General features: G+C 53.0%; 1 protein-coding gene across 2 annotated transcripts; it reads right to left on the minus strand.

Annotated features, from left to right (window-relative positions):
• Positions 1–643: 643 nt before the first annotated feature.
• Positions 644–17,606, minus strand: ALKBH5 (alkB homolog 5, RNA demethylase). Of its 2 annotated transcripts, none has more exons than XM_021550040.4 (5): positions 17,328–17,606; positions 16,348–17,176; positions 10,486–10,566; positions 6,203–6,358; positions 644–4,549 (listed from the first exon to the last, which is right to left on the minus strand). In XM_021550040.4, exons 2-5 carry the CDS (start codon positions 17,076–17,078, stop codon positions 4,366–4,368), a joined length of 1,152 nt encoding a protein of 383 aa, XP_021405715.1. In that variant the 5' UTR covers positions 17,079–17,176; positions 17,328–17,606; the 3' UTR covers positions 644–4,365. The 2 variants fall into 2 exon arrangements, with proteins under 2 accessions (XP_021405715.1, XP_085448237.1); XM_085592111.1 differs by lacking the exon at positions 644–4,549 and adding an exon at positions 8,138–8,346 and having other exon boundaries at positions 6,217–6,358.
• Between the last annotated feature and the right edge of the window lie 205 nt (positions 17,607–17,811).

Raw genomic sequence — 17,811 nt, forward strand, 5'->3', positions numbered from 1 at the left:
GGAGAGAAAGGGGAGAGGGAATAAGAGCTAAAGAGGTGTGAAGAAGAGAGGAAGAGGAGGGAGAAGAGGGAGAGAAAGGGGAGAGAAAGGGGAGAGGGAATAAGAGCTAAAGAGGTGTGAAGAAGAGAGGAAGAGGAGGGAGAAGAGAGGAGAATTGGAGAGAGGAGGATGAGGATAGGAGAGAGAAGGGAGGAGAGCAGGAGAGAAAAGAGGAAAGAAGAGAAAGGGAGGGAGGGAAAGAAAGAGGAGAGAAAGAGCGAAAGGGAGAGAAAGGAAAGAAAGAGAGAAAGGAAAGAGGAAAGGAAAAGAGGAGGAAGAAGCAAGGCCACAGAGCAGCAGATCCCATCCATCCCCTCTCTGGCACCGCACACCCACCCCGTCTCCTCTCGCAGGAGGGAGGCACCAGGAGGATGAGGGGCTCAGCACGAGGCCGAAGCACAGGGTGCTGGCAGCGAGGGGAGGAAGGCAGAGATCCCTGCCCCTGCTTTCTAGGACAGCACAGCCACCCCATTTGGCCACCCTGTCCCCGGGGAGCCGGTGACTCCCTTTATTTAGAGCCATTTCCCTGCTCCAAACCACCTCGCTCCTGCCAGGGGGAATCGAGGCACGTCCCAGCCCCCAGTACCACACAGCCAGGCCAAGAGATGCTTCCTGCTTTTATTCAATTAATGCAGCAATCTATACAAGAAAAAAAAAAATAATAATGAAACCATGAAATTCCAAACCCTGACAGTGAAGAACCAAATTCTTCCTAAGAATCAATTGGAATTAAAAGATTCCCCCACGTCAGACTGTACATAAAATAATCTCTGCTCCATTTACAGCGTTTCACACAGTACTTCTCGTATCTCAAACTTCAGAACTGTACAACTTTGTTACAAACCACGCTTTTTCCTAGGAAAAGCTTACAGAAAAAAATATTGCCACTTTCTTTTTTATTTTTTTTAATTTTTATTTTTATTGGTAACAAAAAAAAATTAGAATCTTTTAAAAAAAAACCCAAAAAATTAAAGTCAGCCAAAACTTCTAAGTGTGGGCAGGGGAAGGAGCAGAGACATTTCTCACCTGAATGTTTCTCCTCCCAACAGGGAAAGGGAACACTTTTGGCAGGTAAAAGACTCTTTGCTGCTGGTGGGGGTCTAAGACTCTGCTCCCCCTCCGAGTTCTCCTCAAAGCCTGGCAGATGTTTTGATCCATGGGCTTGGCTAATTCCACCACTGACCCTTCTCAAGATACGGTACCAGCAACAAACCCCAATTCCTCCTGTTCTTTATGGAAAAGCAGGGATGAACCCCACCTTCCTCCCCCTTCCTTAGCAAAGACAGTTTCTCCTGGTCTGGGCACACGGATTGTCACACTGGATGCAGCTCCCAGTTTGGGGCTGAGCACGGACACGCTGTGGGTGGATGGAGAGGTTGGACCACACACAACAAACCAGCAGGGTCAGGGCTGTCATGAGCCTGGCCCAGGGCAGTTTTGCCTCCAAACTCCAGCTCACCCCACTCCCTGCTCAGCCCCAGCCCCATGGCACCAGCCTGACCCCTGCCTGCGTGCAGCCCAACAGTGAAACCCGGGAATTCTGAGCCACAGCTTCAACCAGACAGGTTACAGGAAGGATCCAGACCTCTGGATCCGTGTGAAAAATGTCTTCTGGTTTTGAATCCAGGTTTCACTCCGATGTTGTTCAGTGCAAAAGAGTTAAAAAACCATGTTATCTACACATATACATCCGTGTCTATAGAAAATGTCTGTACAAGTGGGAAGATGGCCCTGCCTGCACGCTGGGGACTCCTCTCCTGAGGGATCCTGCTCTCCCTCTCTCTCCAAGGTGCCAAGCCCCAACCAGTTCAGGTTAAAAACCAAGAGCAGATCGTGGTTGGGGAGGAGATCCTCCTGTCCCCCAGCCACTCTGCATGGATGGGAACGGGGAAGGAGGGGAAAGCTCCCGAGCAGGACATGCAGGAACAGCAAAACAAGCTGGGAAAGGAATCTTGCACACGCACAGCCTGCACAAGGACTGGGATGAGCTGGTGGCTGGGACCAGGCTAGAGGTGCAAGACCTCAGCATGTCCAGAGACAGAGCCAGCGCCTCATCCCACAGAACTTCTGCTCTGGGAAGCTGCTCCAGCTTCATTTTGAGTTGACACCAGGGTAGAGCATCCATATTAGAGAGACAGGGATAAAACTGGGAGCCAGGAAGGGAGAGCTGAGACCTCTGTCACCATCTGTGCCTACAGCAGAGCCTGGCACCATGACTGGAACAGGGCATGGCCAGGATGGATGCAGAAAGACAAAGCCATCAGGAGGAGAAGGGATCTCTGCTCTCTGCGTGCAGTTTTGCTGTCAGGGGAATGCCAAGCTGCCCAAAACAGGGGGTCTGTAGCCAAGAGCTGGCCTGGATTCACAGCAGAAAGCTGGGAGGGTGAGGAACACTGCTTCAAATGCTATGTGTGGTCTGAAAACGGCATTTTCAAGGTTTCACAAGCAGCAGAAGCACAAACTTTTGGATCTCTGGACTGACAAGACACGTTCCTTTGGAGGCTGTGCCAGGAAAACCAGTAGATAATCAGACAGGCACTGGGGACCTCACCAACACCCCCACAGTCAGCACTGTGCTGAAGTGATGGCAACATCCTCTGAGCTCATGTGACAAGATCCAGCCTGAGCAGAACCCCAACACCAGGAAAAAAATCAGCAGGGAAGGAAAAGGACAGCGGGACCCAGATGTCAGCAAATGTCCTCGATCAGCACTGCAGGGAACAATGCCTGGATGGTTGTTTTAGACCAGGAGCCCCTCAAGCCAGCAGCAAACAAGTTTCAAAATATATTACATCTTTTTATTGCCAAGCGTGCAGACCATGAAGTGTGTGGGGGACACGACACTAAGAAAAACTACAATTGGAAGGAGGGCAAAGCAGTAAAAATTTAAAAATAAGACTACTCCTTACAACTGCCAACACTTGGGTTCAAAGAATCAACTGGAGGAAGTTTTTCCTTAAAAGTACAGCTCTAAATATGGCATTGGGCCCCAAACTTTGCAAACACCAAGGCTTTGGTCTGGGCTAACACAAACCAGGTGGGAGAAGAGGATGATGATGGCAGATGCTCTATCACAACTCCACGGGGCTGAATGCCTGATTCTTCTCAGCATTTCCTGTAGCAACCAGAAAACTCCCTAACCCAGGAACACAGGCAGGAATAAGCCAGGAGAAAGCAGGCAATTTCAGTGCTGGATGCACTGAACTGGGGCCAAACTCGAGCCCTGCAGCGTCCCTGCTCCCAGAGCCAGCCTCGGAGGGGACAGAGCTGCTCAGCTCCCCCAAGGCCACAGCAGCTCCTGGTGCTGCTCCACAAGAGTGCAGCCAGTCCTTTGGGATGGGAATGCTGCACCAACTCAGCTCTCTCCACCTGGAAGGGGCAGTGGAGCAGGGCTCTCCTCGGGGGTCCCAAGGCACGGGCCCTCACAAGCACAGCGTCTCCTACTCCTCTTTGCTATCCCCAGCTCTGGGAAGCAGCATGTGCTCAGTGTGATCCCTCACCTGGCAGCCCTGAGATTCCAATATGGATCTCAGGACAACGCTGAGCCACGTTTCCTTCCTTCTCCAGCACAGCCCCAGTCAGACCAGCACTGAGAAACCAGAGCTCTAGTACATTCTTCTTGGAGAGGGCAGCGCAGGGACACAGGGCTGCAAGCCCATGCTGGCTTGGGAAAAGGGTCTGGAAAGGAAACCTACGGCATTTAAAACACTAAAGTGCAACAAAAATGTCCTAAACCCTTTGAAATCGGTTGCAGCAAGAGGGGTCTGCAAAGCTTCAAACTTCCAGTTACTGCAGGGCACCCTTAAAAGAGACCCAACAACCACCAGGTGAAAAAGACCAAGGAGCCCTTTGGTGAAACAAGGAATATGAGCCCACCACAGGATTTCAGCTCCTGGGGTCAAACATCATATCTAGAACATTTGGAAAGGGAAAGTGTTAAAGCAAAACAAAAAAAAAAAAAGAAAAAAACCAACTGAAAACCGAAACAAAAATACAATTCTTGAATCTTGCGCAATGAAACAGTTAAACTTTTTGGTGTTTTCAAAAGAAATCCCAACAAACAACCTGGCACAACTTTATCTGCTTCCTAAGGGAGAGATGCCCACTTGACCCATGACTCAGGACACCGCGTGCACTGGACATGTTCCATCCTCACGTATGTCTCAGCATTCCTCCATTCATAAAACCAAATCCTTCCTGTTTACTCTTCAGCCTGAAAGGAAAAACCAAAACTGAAGCTAGATGGAAGATAGCCAGAGGGAGGAGAAAGTTTTCACAGACTGGAGGCCAATCTCATCAGCTCCACGAGCCTGGGAAGTGCAATCCTCAGTGTCGCCTCATTTTCACTTTCCTGGCGGGGCTGCCGTCCTCCTCCTCCTCCTCACAGTCCTCCGTGTACTCGTAAGACCTTCGCCAATAGTTCTCAGAGCTGAAGTTGCTCCGTCTCCTATGTTTTGGTAAGAGGACTGAACGCCTGTTCTCCTCCTTATCCATTTCTAGAATCCGTGGCCTGCGGAGAGGGAGACAACAGGAGTGAGAGCACACCACGATGGGATCCAGGATTCCTCCTGGACACTATCTGCAGCTAACCTGCCATGATAGCTCTGCCCATTTTCCCACTGCTTTCCCAGAACTACTCAGTGCTGGGAAAGTGCTTGGTGATCTGTTCCTGCTCTGCCATCTATTCCTTGGCAGAGCAGGAATAGATCACCAAGTTGCACCTCCCTAGGGAAGCCGAGAACTTTGCTATGATGGTCCAGTTCCTTCCCAAGGCAAGCTTTGGCCTTTACCTTGACCAGTAACACTTCCAGTCAACCTCTTTTTTTTTTACTTGCAAGAAAAATCAAAAAAGACCCCAAGAAAAATCCCTTGGGCAGAGGGGTCTGTCTCTACTGCAGCAGAATTTAGAACACAGAGCTGAGCTCCTTATGGTGCAGGATGACACAACACAGCTCCAAAATCCTTTGTCCTCTCAAATATTAACACAGTGCAATTGTTATTTCTGCAGAGTAGCCTCTGATCACTTTCTAGCAGGACTAGGTTGGTGGGCTGCACACACCATTTACTTTATCTGAGTGGCTCCTGGGACATCCCACTATGATATCCATGAGAATTACCTGTTCTACTGGAGTCTCTGGGGCCAGAGAAAGAGAAAAACATGTTTTTCACACCCATCTGCTGCAGGAGACTATGCAAGCCATCCCCCACAGGCTGATAAGGTCACATCAGGCTGAAAAACAGCTCTGAGGGATGTGCACATTTGTCCCGCATGATCGCTCCTCTAATCGGACACCGGCCCTCTGCGTGCTCCCAGGGAAGCTGCATCTGCAGCCCAGCCTCAGATCTTCATCCATCTCCCAGCCTGCGTCCAGGTGAATGAACACTGCTCACAAACAAACCATCCCCACCCTCCTCCCTCCAGGACAGGTTCAAACAGGGCTGGGACTGCATGGCAGCCAAGCCCTGCGACCAAGTCAAATTTTGGGTTGTACCCATTGTGCAAAAAAATGCCATCTGGATGCTGAATTGGAATATGCAGGACAGCTAGCAGATTGGCTGTCACTCACAGCCATCAGTGTGCTCACACCGAGGTGTTTAAGGGAAGCCTTGCTGCAGAGCTCAAGCTTGTCTGAAACCTCAGCAAGGAGCTTCCCTGAAGGTCAGCCTTAAACGTCCACACGGTCTGGTTTCTCACACAAAAATACACACACAGAGCTCTGGAATCAAAACAGGCCTGAGAAGCTTCCCAAGAAGTCCTTAACCTTTCCCAGATAGCAAACCCTCACGTTCCCTCCCAGGACTGCTTTCATAATATAGCTTAACGCAGCTGCACAGGTTGCTTGGCAATAGAGGTCAGAAATGATTAGCTGCAGGGAAACTATTGTTCTGAACAACTGCATTATCAAAAGCCAGCCAAATCTATTGCTTCTTCATTATGCCACTCACAGGATAAACAATGTAAGCTGCTTACAGCCAGAGCTCAGCCTCCACAAGTCTGGGAGGAACACTTAAAGAGCTCATTCTGATAAAACAGATCTGGGCATTGCAAACAGCACCTGGCAGGTGCAAATCAGAATGGTTTAAAATATGTTCTGAGGCCAGGGACCTCAGCTATGCACAGAGATAACATCCCAGACATGGCTCTTAGGAGGGATGATCCTACCTGTGGGCAGCATCAGGATCTGCTTTGCGATGGGACCGCTTTGGTTTCAGGATCTGGTCCCGGTTGCTTCCCGACAGGCGGTCAGAGTTATAACCTGGTGGCAACACAGAGCTACTCAGGGATTTTGTTTCCAATCGAGGTGCATCTAGTCTTGTTCTGCAAATATTGAAAGAGAAGAGAATTTGCAAAGAGTTTCTACAGAATCACAGCAGAACCCTCCACCCCAACCACACACAGCTCAGGAGGAGGGGCAGGAATACCCCATTCCACAGCACAACAAGCTGCAGCTTTGTGGTACTAGAAGCTTCACAGAATCACAGAATGGTTTAAGTTGGAAGGGACCTTGAAGATCTTCTCATTTCCAAACCCCTGCCCCAGGCAGGAACACCTTCCACTAGACCAGACTGCTCCAAGCCCTGCTCACCCTGGCCCTGGACACTTTCAAGGATGGGACAGCTTCAACTTCTCTGGGCAACCTGTGCCAGGGCCTCAGCACCCTCACAGGAAAGGATTCTTTCTTTACATCTAATTTAAACATATTCTCTGTCACTTTGAAGCCATTGTCCTTTATCCTGCCTTGGCTTAGGGACACGCAGTCATGAGGTGAATGCAAAAAGCACCGAGCTCACTGCAACCCCAGCTCTGGGATAAGGAGCAGAGGTGCTGGAGCAGCTGTGAAATCCCATGAAATCACTTGGCAATAACTCACAGCTCCAGTTAAGCCACCTGGGTGGGAGATGCCCTGCAAAAGCATCATCACCTGCAACAGTAATAACTGCTTCCACCTGGAAACTCCCTCCTGCCCACGGATCTCCCGGGGTCAGGTGTTCCTCAGCTTGACTGCCAGGTGCAAGAGTTGAAGTACGAGTCAGGAGAAGGCGTAGCAAACAGAAGCTGCACTAAATCCCTTCCAGCAGCTATGCTGGAGAGCAAGCACAGCTCATCCCAAAGGAGAACTGTCACAGGACTGTAGCCATGCAAAAATGAAGGGGGAGAACCACTACTTGCTCTCCTGCGCTGAACTTTAGTTCCTGAAGGAGGTTTCCACAGGAGAATCCAAATCTAAACTTCCATTAGGAAACACATCCAGTTGCCAAAGCTTCTCTCTGCCATCAGGGAGAGCCTCTTCAGCTAATCAGGGTGATGCCAGTCTGGCACAGGCAAAGCTGGGCATGGCAGCCTGAGTTTGCCCAGCATGCCAGAAATGAGGAACGCTTCCACGGGCAGCTGCCAGGCTGGAGCCTGTGCTAGTCCACGCTGTCACCCTGAGTTGTTCTCAGCTCCAGGGCTGGACCCAGTCCAGCCCAAACTCCAAAGGCCTTGCAGATCCTGCCCGTGACAAGGGACGTGGTTTAAATACCTCTCAAATACAACAGCAACCTCAGGGCTGCAGTTCAAACAAATCAACACACAATACACTGCAAGAGCAAGGGAACACCAGCCTTGCTGCCTCTGGCCAGGTACAAGGAGAGGTGACACTAAAATTAAGAACAGCATACCTTCAAATGAACTCTACTTATGAGAATGAAAGCAGAATGGCAGCAAAAGCCTCTAAAATTGCTTTACCCACCTCCCACGTTACCTCTACCAGCATCTCATAAATTGAGAGCACCATTCCTCCCCTGCCCTGGCTCAAAGCACTTCCAAACCCTGCTGGCTCCCGGCAGCCCTGCGATCCAATACAGAGGAAACACAGAGCACTGAAATGTTTATGACCTGCTCGGTAACCACACTGCTCTGGAGAATCCTGCAAAACCCCACTGCTCCTCCAGCTCCCAGAGCTTTGTTCTCCTGCTGCTGTCAGCGAAAACACACTCAGAGCAAAAGCAAGAGCAGAGCCAGACTTAAACGTTGGGGAATTCAGAGCCGAACATCCCAGCTCCAACCGGGATGATCCAACTGATGCGATCCGGAGAGCTCAGGGCTGCTCCTCACCAAAATGAAGAGGAAGAGGCCGCTGGCTGCTCTCGTGCTCGCAGGCCACCAGGGGAAGTGCTGCTTTCCTGGTTGCACAACACCCTGTTCCAGGCAGCCGCATGATCCGGGGATGGGAACGGCGATCCACAGTGCGGCACAAGCGGAGGGCACGGCGGCCCCGCTGCGCGCAGGGACACGCAGGGGACACGCGGAGGTGGCCGCCCTGGCTGGGGATAAGCAGCAATTAATAAGCTCTACTTGGCAGCAATCACAGCCCAGCCTTTGGCAAACATCGGCACGGATTCGCCACGGCTGCGAAAGCTACGCAGAAATAATTGCCAGGGGGTTTCTGCTTTGCTCAAGAGAAAAATGCTGGTGTGGTTTCGTCTGGTCTGTCTGTTGGGTCAGCCCTCACTGTCTGATGGGCAGAGACACTTCTGCTCTGACAGGAAGCAAATAAGGGCCCAAAAAGCAGGGTGGATGAGCAAACAAAGCCAGCAGAGCTCCAGGTTCTGTCCCTGCACCACGTCAGCTGGGTACAACTGGGGAGACCTCACTGCTCCTCCCAGGACTTAAAGAGGGCTTATAAAAAACACAGAGAACAACTTTTTATGTTGGGAGATGGTCATAAGACAAGAGGGACCATTGTTAAACTAAAAGAGGGAAGATTTAGATTGGATATTAGAAAGAAATCCTTTACTCATAGAGCTTGCCCAGAGAAGTACACGTCGGACGGGGCTCTGATCTAGTGGAAGGTGTCCTTGCCCATGGCAGGGGCTGGAAACAAGGCCAAGGTTTAAGGTCCCTTCTTTCCCAGATGCACTTTGAGGGCAGCCAGGCTTGACTGGAACAATCCAACACCCTCAACTTACCAAAGCTGGAGAAAGGAAGAGGCAGAGCCAGTTTAAACAGGTACACTGGATATCTGCACCAGTTTGGGCAGCTTTAGCTTATTTATCTGACTCTGTCTTTTCCAGAAAACTGCTCCACAACTTAGACAAGTAGCTTCTCTTTCTCAAAGTCCAACCAAAGCAGCTACAAGACTTGGAGATGCCTCCTTGTCAGCATTTGTGCTGCTTTTCCCTGGCTGCTCCAACACCACGAACACAACAGCTGGAAGTTCTTATCACAGCCTCTCGCCCCAAACCTCACGTGGCCATACCCAGCTGTGGGCTGGTTTGGCTACAGCCTGCCTTTCATCCCTCTCTATCTCCTGCCACATCTCATCCTGCCTCCCTGGGTCTGGGCTGATTTTGCTTGGCTAATGCCTCAGGGCTGCTGTTTTTCCTGCCTTCATTCCATGAGTTTCTCTAACCAGATGTCCAACTCCACTCCACTGGCTTTGTGCCATATCCTCATAATGTTGCCAGACTTGTTTTGAAATCAAGTAAGCCATCCAAAAGCTCATCCAGTCTGGATCCAGACCGCTTGCCTGTGAGCCTTATGCCAGCCTGGGCCACAACCACAGCCCTGCCACCAATGCCCACGTTTCTGGCTGGGTTTACAGGACTCAAAATGTGTATTTTCATTTATAAAGACTCTTCTTGACAGTAGAATTACTGCTAACACCTTCCAAGGCACAGTCAGCAGGGGTCAATGTGTGGCGGTCACATTTTTTGGTCTCCTAGTAGAAGAACTGATAAGATAGGACATTTCTAGGCAGAAAAGAAGGTTTTACCAAGGGACTTTGGGGTGGGCTTAGTTTACTTTCTCTCACATTTTCTTAAGAGCTTTAGGAACAAGCACTGATTGATGAAATGCCATCAGGAGTGCTCTTCTAGAACAGGAAGCCCCTTTCTAAAACTGCTTATGGAGCTTGGCTTCCCAACACAGACTCAAAGGACAAGCTCTGTAATGAGCACTGAACTATGTGTTTCCCTCCAAAGCCAGTGTCTTCCTCTCTCCCCAGGAAACCAAAGCCATGACACCAAGAAAACCTTCTCTGCTCCATAGGACATTCTTCATCACAAGTATCAGCCTCAAAAGACCATCCAGGTAACTCACACATGGGTATCACACACCCAAACACCTGTACACACAGCCCAAAACAGGAGTTTGATACCCAGGTGTTTGGAGCTGGGCAGCCAAGGGAAAGAAAGTCAGTTTGGGCACCAGAAGGGTTTGCAACCCCAGACATGACAACAAAGTGCTGCTGCACAGAGCCAAGAAGTGATTAACCCTGCAGGAACAGGCTCCAGCCACTTCCACTGCCGGGTACAGCAAGACATCAACAAGTGTCAGAGTGACACCTAATCAAGGTGTAAGATCAAGCCAGCAAATTAACAAGCAACACAATTCTCAAGTGTTTAAGCATCATGACACCACATCCACGTTTATCTTGCTGTCTGGAGGGCTTCAACACTTACTTTCGGAGGATGATGACAGCTCTCCTCTCCTTGATGTCCTGTGGTCGAATGCAGTGTGTGATTTCATCGGCCGCATACCCACTGACAACAGAAACAAAAAGCCACCATCAGGGACATGCCAGGCAGAAGCAGAAAGTGGTTTCCAGCCTCAAAACTCAGTTTGGTCAGTACTTCCTAACTTCCACCAGGAATTCCACCCCCAAACACCACCCCCCAGGCACACAGGAGCTAGACTTGCAGGCAGGAACAAACATCAGGTAAGGATGAGGACAGTCAGGGGGTTTTGGGGGGTTTCATGACTCAGTTTTTCAGCATACCCCGAAGGAAACTGCCACTTGCTCCAGCACTGTGAATAAAACATGTAGAAATGTAGAATTATAGATTCAGACAATTAATTTATGAAGAAATCAGAAAGCAACAGGGGTAAAAAATGAGCACATTCCTCCAAAGCATCATCTCAAACATGCCTATGAGAAAATGTCATCTCTCATAGCTCAGATGTGCAGCACACCCAGACCCAAACATGAAACACATCAAGGAGGTTTTTTAGTCACAGAGGGGTGCAGTCATGGTAAGAGCTGAGCCTCTCACCCCTTCTCCCTGAGCACAGACACCTCATCACCCTCCCCATCACACAGCACATCCTCAGCCACCACAAGAACATCACCAGCCCTAACCCACTGCTCATGGGTTAACCTACAAATTCAGACCTGCAAAGCAAGCTGGACTCCTCTAAAACCTTCCTATAACAGGGTGAAACAGCTCCCTGGTCTGAGGAAAAGCCCAGGCTCAAGCAGTAGCTGTTGTCAGAAGTGTTTCACTGTGTGACATGACTCCAGATACTCCACATTTTCAGCAGGCTGGAGAGAAGCCACAGCCAGCCCCAGCTTCCCACAACACCCTGGAGCATTTCCTGATGGCTTCTTCTGTTTCTAGCTGGGTTCCTGTGCCCAGCAGAGCAGGTGAGGTCACGGTGGGTCCCTGCAGAGCGGCCACCACAGCTGCTCTGACACACAAACCATGCTGGGAGCACAGCCCAGCGACTGCAGGGCTGAGAGGCAGCAGGTCCCGCGGTGGGGCCTGCCCTCTACCTGCCATTTGGAGAGTGTCAGCTCACCCAGAGCCTTCTGGAGTCCACTGCGGGCAAAAGAGAAGCTGAGCACCTTCAGAGCTTCCTGAAACACCCAACAAGGGCAGGAACACCTTGGGAGGCACTTGGGTGAAGGCTGCTCAAGCTTGCACACAGGAATCACCAGGCTCAGTGTCCCCACAAGGCTGGCACACCAGGGGCAGGGGCTGGCAGGTTATTCAGGACACCCTGAGCAGAGAACAGAGCTCACACACACAAGTCCTCTCCAGGGACAGGACCAGGTTTCCTTGATCTGCTTAGATAACCCACCCACTCACCCAGAAACACCTCCTCACACACAGATTTACTGCTCTGCGAGGAGAGCTGAAAGTCCAAGGCCTGCCCAGTTGAAGCAGGGGTGGTGTCCATCCCCACCATGCTCCAGGCATTGCAGAACACGGACAAGGGCCTTATGATGATGCTCTATTACGTTCCTGGAATCTCTGTGTCAAGCTCCAGTGAATTCATGAATATCACCCACATTAACATTCCACTCAGCATCCTCAGCAGCACCCTGAGCACCAGGGAAAGGTCTGCTTCCAGATCTGCACTCTCCATCACGAGGTATCAGCCTGGACACTTCTTTTCACTCCTTCCCCAGATCACTTCCAGAGGGGCACCAGGAAGTTTGTGGTCCCAGATCCACATGAGCAACATCAAAAACCAGCCCCACCACTCCGGTCTGAAACCACAAGGGGGACACACCAGTCTGGCCTGAGTGCCAAACTGGTGTGGAAAACTCTGCACTGTATCATATATAGTGATGGAGTGCCTCTGCACAGGCAGAGAAATTAAAGAAAAGGATTATTTGGTTGTCATACTCTTGCTGCCTCGTGCCAGCATGAACTTCTCACCCACTGCCCAGTCCTGCAAGCCCTGAGGATGGGTGAAGGGGCAGACCCTGAAGGAAAACACCCATAATGATATCAAGGGTCTATGCACAGATTTCTTGCCCAGAGAATAAACTCAATAAAACCTAGAAAGGAAAATTATAAATTCCTGCCCATGAGAACACTCGAGCATGACATTTCCATCCCAGAGTGTTTTCCAGAAGAACATGGGCAAGTGCTGATGTTTTCTACACACTACCCCAAAACCAGACCCCAATTCCAAACTAACCTGTCAAACCTTACACCCCCAACCCTTCCCTGAGTATTTTTCCATCCGGAAGAGCCGCTGCTGAGCCAGAATTGATTCACACAGAGATAAAAGTGGATATTTTTGTGCAAACATCACCAGAAAGGAAGCCTTGAAGTTCTACAGACTCTAACAAGAAAAGCTTGAACAAATCTCTGCCTCATCACCACTGGCACATGTGGAACTTCCTCTGCACCAACAGCCTGTTCTGAGGGATCAGGCTATTTTGGAGCAGACAGCTGCAGAGAGATTCCTCCAGCTGGGAAGGAAGGAGGTTCATCCTCCAGCGACTCCAGCCTGCTCTGACTGTGCCTCCATCAGGCACGCCTCGAGACAACAGGAGGGACACACATCACAGCACTCCCCTGCCACTACAAACAGCCAGGAGATGACCTGGAGCACTCTCCAGCTGTGGGAGGGAAGCCTGTATGGCACAAGCTCTGGGAATTTGGGAAATGTTACCTGTGCCTTTCGTTCCTCCAGCTGCAGCTGCACTCTTTCCAAAGCTCACACAACATACCTGGCAGTTTCAGTGCTGAGATTTGCTTCCTGTGACAGCAGCTGCAGGACAGGGATCCACCTGGAACCCCCCATCCCAGGTGGCTCCACACATCCCCTGTTCCCTTCCTTTTTCCCAGCCCAAGCATTCTCAAAGCACACGTTCCCCAGATGAAAAGGCAAATTCCTCCCTCTCCCCCTCGCTGCTTCTATCGATTGATGCTCACCAAATTGTTGTTAAAATAAGAAAAACCCACAAACGTGGTGAGGTCAGCAGCCCCTCCCAGGGAGCTGATGCTTCCTCATGGCCTGGCTGCCACTGGGACAAACCTGCTTCCCAGGGCTGCAGGACAAGAGGGGACTGGAGGAGGTCATTTTCTAGATCACAAAAGCTACAAGAGCAAATCTTCCCTGCAGATGTGAAAGGAGAGGAGGAAGGGCCTTGCTGGAAGAGGGAAGGGCTCATCAGCAGGTCACGGGGTGGCTCAGCCTTTGCCTTCTGGCAGAGTGGCACAGCCCAGCCACGTGAATCTTGTTCCACCTCACCTGGCATTTGAGTTCTGAACACTTTCCAAGGAGTCTGAGGCAGGTCCAGTGTTGGCAAACACCACATCCTGCTTCAGGGCAGGCAAACAAAGTCAAGAGAGGGAAACTGCAAAATCCCTACTGGGTCAGCAGCTGTGAAATTTGGAGCGGGAATGGAACAGGAGCAATCTGGGGCCAGTGTGAGAGTGCTGTGGGGTCAAAGAGAGGGATTCAACACCTTCCTTTAGATCCTCAGGACTTCCCCAAACACACACAGCTTCCCTGGAAGGGCAGCAGGCCAGGAGCAGCCACTGACCCAGCAGGGTTTGAATCCCAGACATTACAGGCATGCCACCTCTATCTGTGCCCGTTCCCCATCTCCAGGGCAACTGCCTCCAGCAGCTGTTTAGCCAGAGGAGAAAATGCCAAGTTTGGGGAGTTGACTTAGTCATGACCAAGGGCTGGATTTGGTGCCACACCCCTGAGCACGGTCTGCACTTCTACTCCTCCTGATTTTTGGGGCTAGATGGGAGACCAGGAGAGCTGCTGTGAGGCAAGAAATTGATTCCAGACAGAATCCTATCAACACAGAACAGTCTCTCTGGCAGAATCTCTGCTAAGTGAGTGTAAAGTACGTGCTAACTGCCGTACCAAATTTGAAATAATCCCTGTTTTAAAGTCTATTACTTGCTGGAAGGCAGAACATCTGACCGTTGGATTTAGAGGGAAAAGATATCTCAGATATCTTCATCTGGTTTGTAGGATTGCTTCAGCCACATAAACAAACTGATTACAGCACCTGAGTGACACTGGCCAACAATCCAAACACCCCTGGGAGACACCTCACTCCAATTCCATGAGCCCTGAGCCAGCAGCCTCTTCCCAGCAGTTTTGAAGGAAGAGCAAGGGTCTGGATAACTCTTTGGTCCTGGAGAAGAGAAAGCATCTCTCCTTCCTCCCACCATCCTCCACTGCAGATCCTCCTCCGGAGTTTTTCAAGAGGCTTTGACTGCAAGACTTGAGGCTGACCCTGCATTAGCAGCTCTGCCAGAATGCTTCTGAGCAGGATAAAACTCTCACTGTCTTTAGAAAAGAAGGCCTCTGGCTGTAAAAGGAAGGACAACTATTTATCCAGGCCTGATGAGGAAAGACAGCAGAGGGGTTCGCATCAGCAGCAGGAAAATTAGGGTAGAAAGTTTCCCTCCTGGTCTCTTAGAGAAGTCAGGGAGCAGAGCAGCTGCCTCACACCCAGCAGTCCATCCCTGGGGATGGAGCTTGCTCTGCAGTAAAAAGATACAGAGCAGGATGGGTCCCCTTGGGTCCCATTTCACAAAATCACCCTGACCTCTGCCCCCCGAGCCCTGTCGAACCACCAGAGAACGGGAAAATATCCTCAGCGCCATTCCCGACTCCCTCTGCAGCCTCCCTCATCCCCGGCTAATCCACACAAGTTACCTAACACCGGGGTACGGCAAGGATTAGTTAATGTTTGTGCAGCTTTTCCGAGATAAAAGCGACGTGAGATCTCAGCATTTATTATTGATGCCCCAGTCAAGGAGGCCGTGTGTTTGTGGGGGGAAAAAAATTCCTTCCTGAACCCTGCAGCGATCAATTTACAAGCCAAAGCAAGGGATTGTATTACAGCCTGGGAGCCCGGAAAACCAGCCTGGACCTTCACCAGTCCAAAAAAACCACCCCAGAAACGAGGATAGAGCTGGTAGCACTGCTGGCAGAGCCCTGGTGATCCCTGCTCCTGGCAGGGAGGGAGCACTCTGACCTTCAGCGACACCAGGGACCGGCAGCTTCGAGCTGCCCTCCCCAGGAGCTGGACACCAGCAGAATTCCTGTGCTCCAGCCCTTCCTGGCCTCACCTGCCTGTCCCCTCACCTGCCTGCTCCCCGTCCCAGCCCGTACCGGGAGGCAGTGGGATTAGGAAGCAGGCATTTCCCCGTGCCAATCCCAGCTTTACTGCCGGCCAGCTGCGTGACCTTGGGCAGGTCATTCCACCTTCCAGGGCTCTTCCTCAACACACAGAAAGTCCCTTCCTGTGCCCGTGACCCGCTGCACTTCCAAGTGACAATCACGCGGGGCTCTGCACTCTGGTGTCCCCATCGTCACCGGGCAGGGGAGGGTTCAGCATTCCCAGTTCACAGACTGGGAAGACGAGGCCATTCACACCTTCTCTCCACGATTAAGGTCAGGTCAGAGAAGCTAAGAATAGACCCCAGGAGCCCCGTCCCTACCAGCTGCTCCGCTCTGACCACTCTTGGGCAAAGGATCCATTTTGTGTCTGAACGTGTTGTTTTAACCATTTACGGGGACTCAACGCCTAACTCAGCTCTGCTAGCACGCTCCCACCAGCACTCGCCTCAAGCCCCGTGGAAAAGGCACCCACGACGGCGGCAGGACACCCTCCCACCTCCCCAAAATCCCTGCTTCACCCCTTCCACCACAGCGAAGCCCTGAGCTCCTAGAGGCGAGGGAGATGGAGCCCGAGGCGCCGTCGGGGCGCGCATCCGTGCGCCTCGTGATCCGCGTTACACAACCGGAGCCTCGGCAACGCGGGCAGTTACCTGAGCACCGTGACGCTCCCCCTCTTCACGGGCAGGAAGAGAACGGGCTCCGAGACCCTGATGGGTTTGAACTGGAATTTACACCCGAAGCAGAGCGCCGAGTCGCTGAAGAAGGACACGGAGACGATGGGCCTCTCAAAGATATGGATGGGGTCCACGTGGGAGACAATGCAGCCCCCCGGCTGGTAGTCGTTGATGACGGCACTGTTCACAAAGCCCTCGGGGATCACCCGGTGCTCCACCAGCTTCCTGATCACCAGGTCGTGCACCCACTCGGGGATGGCGTCCACCTCCCCCCGCGGGTACAGGCGCTCCTGGCCGGGGCCTCGCCGCTGCAGCTGAGACCCGTAGGTGTAACCTTCCCCGAAAAAATACTTGTTCCGCAGCGGCGCCCGGTCCACCGTGTGCTCCTTGTAGAGCCCCTTCTCCGCCCGGGACACCACGTCCTCGATGCGCGCCTCGATCTTGGCGCACTCCTCGGCGCTGAAGAGGCGAAGCTGGCGGATGCCGCTCTTCACTTTCCGAGCTTCCTCCTCCTCCTTCTGCTCCTCGTAGTCGCTGGGCTCGGAGCCGGAGTCCTCCTGGTGCCGCCGCTTGCGGTCGTACGGCGCTTCGGGGGGCTCCCGCGGGAGGCCGCCGCTGCCGCCGCCGCCGCCGCCTTTGTGGCCGTCCCGGTAGGGCATCATGGACTTGAGCTTCTCCCGCAGGTCCGTGTAGCCGCTGCCGGCCATGGCGCGTCCGCAGCCCCCGCCTCTATCGATCCCGGCGCTGCAGGCGGCGGCGGGCGGCGGCGGGGGACGCGCAGCTGCTGCTCATGGCACCCGCCGCCCTGCCGGGAGAGAGAGCCCCGCAGGACGGGCAGGTGAGCACGGGATGCCGGTACCGCACCAGCCCCTCTCCCGCCCCCCCCCCGCTCCTCGGACCCCGCTCCCGCCCTCTCCCTCCCGGGGCTGGGGCGGCCCGGCGGACGCCACACTCACGGCTTGGCCCGGGGCGGGCGCGGACAACGTTGCCGGTGCCGGTGCTCACGCGGCGGCAGGGCCTGGCACATTCCCAGCGGCGGAGCCGGACGTCCTGCCCGTTCCCACCGCCGCGGCTCTGCCCATGGCGGGGGTCAACCGGAGGAGGTGCGGGGGGTCCCGTGCCGTGCCGGGGGACGGCGGCGGGCGGGGGTCTGGCGCGGCCCTTCCCGCTACGTCACCAGGAGCCGGCCCGACATCCCGGATCGCCGCGGGGCCGCCCCGCGCCCCGCCGCGCACGCGCCGCCGCCGGCCCCGCCCCCCGCGCGCACGCACGGACAGAGCGCGCGGCCCGGCCCCGCCCCCCCGCGCGCGCCCACCGGCGCCGTTAACCGGCAGCGGCAGCCCCGCCCCGCCCCGCCCCGCGCGGCGCTGATTGGCCCGGGGGGCGGCCGCGAGCGCCGCGGGCCGCCGGCTGATTGGGCGGTTGGAGCGCGCGCGCGCG

Source organism: Lonchura striata, chromosome 14 (genome assembly GCF_050655825.1).
Source record: "Lonchura striata isolate lonStrDom1 chromosome 14, ASM5065582v1, whole genome shotgun sequence".
In the NCBI taxonomy this organism is placed as follows: Eukaryota; Metazoa; Chordata; class Aves; order Passeriformes; family Estrildidae; genus Lonchura; species Lonchura striata.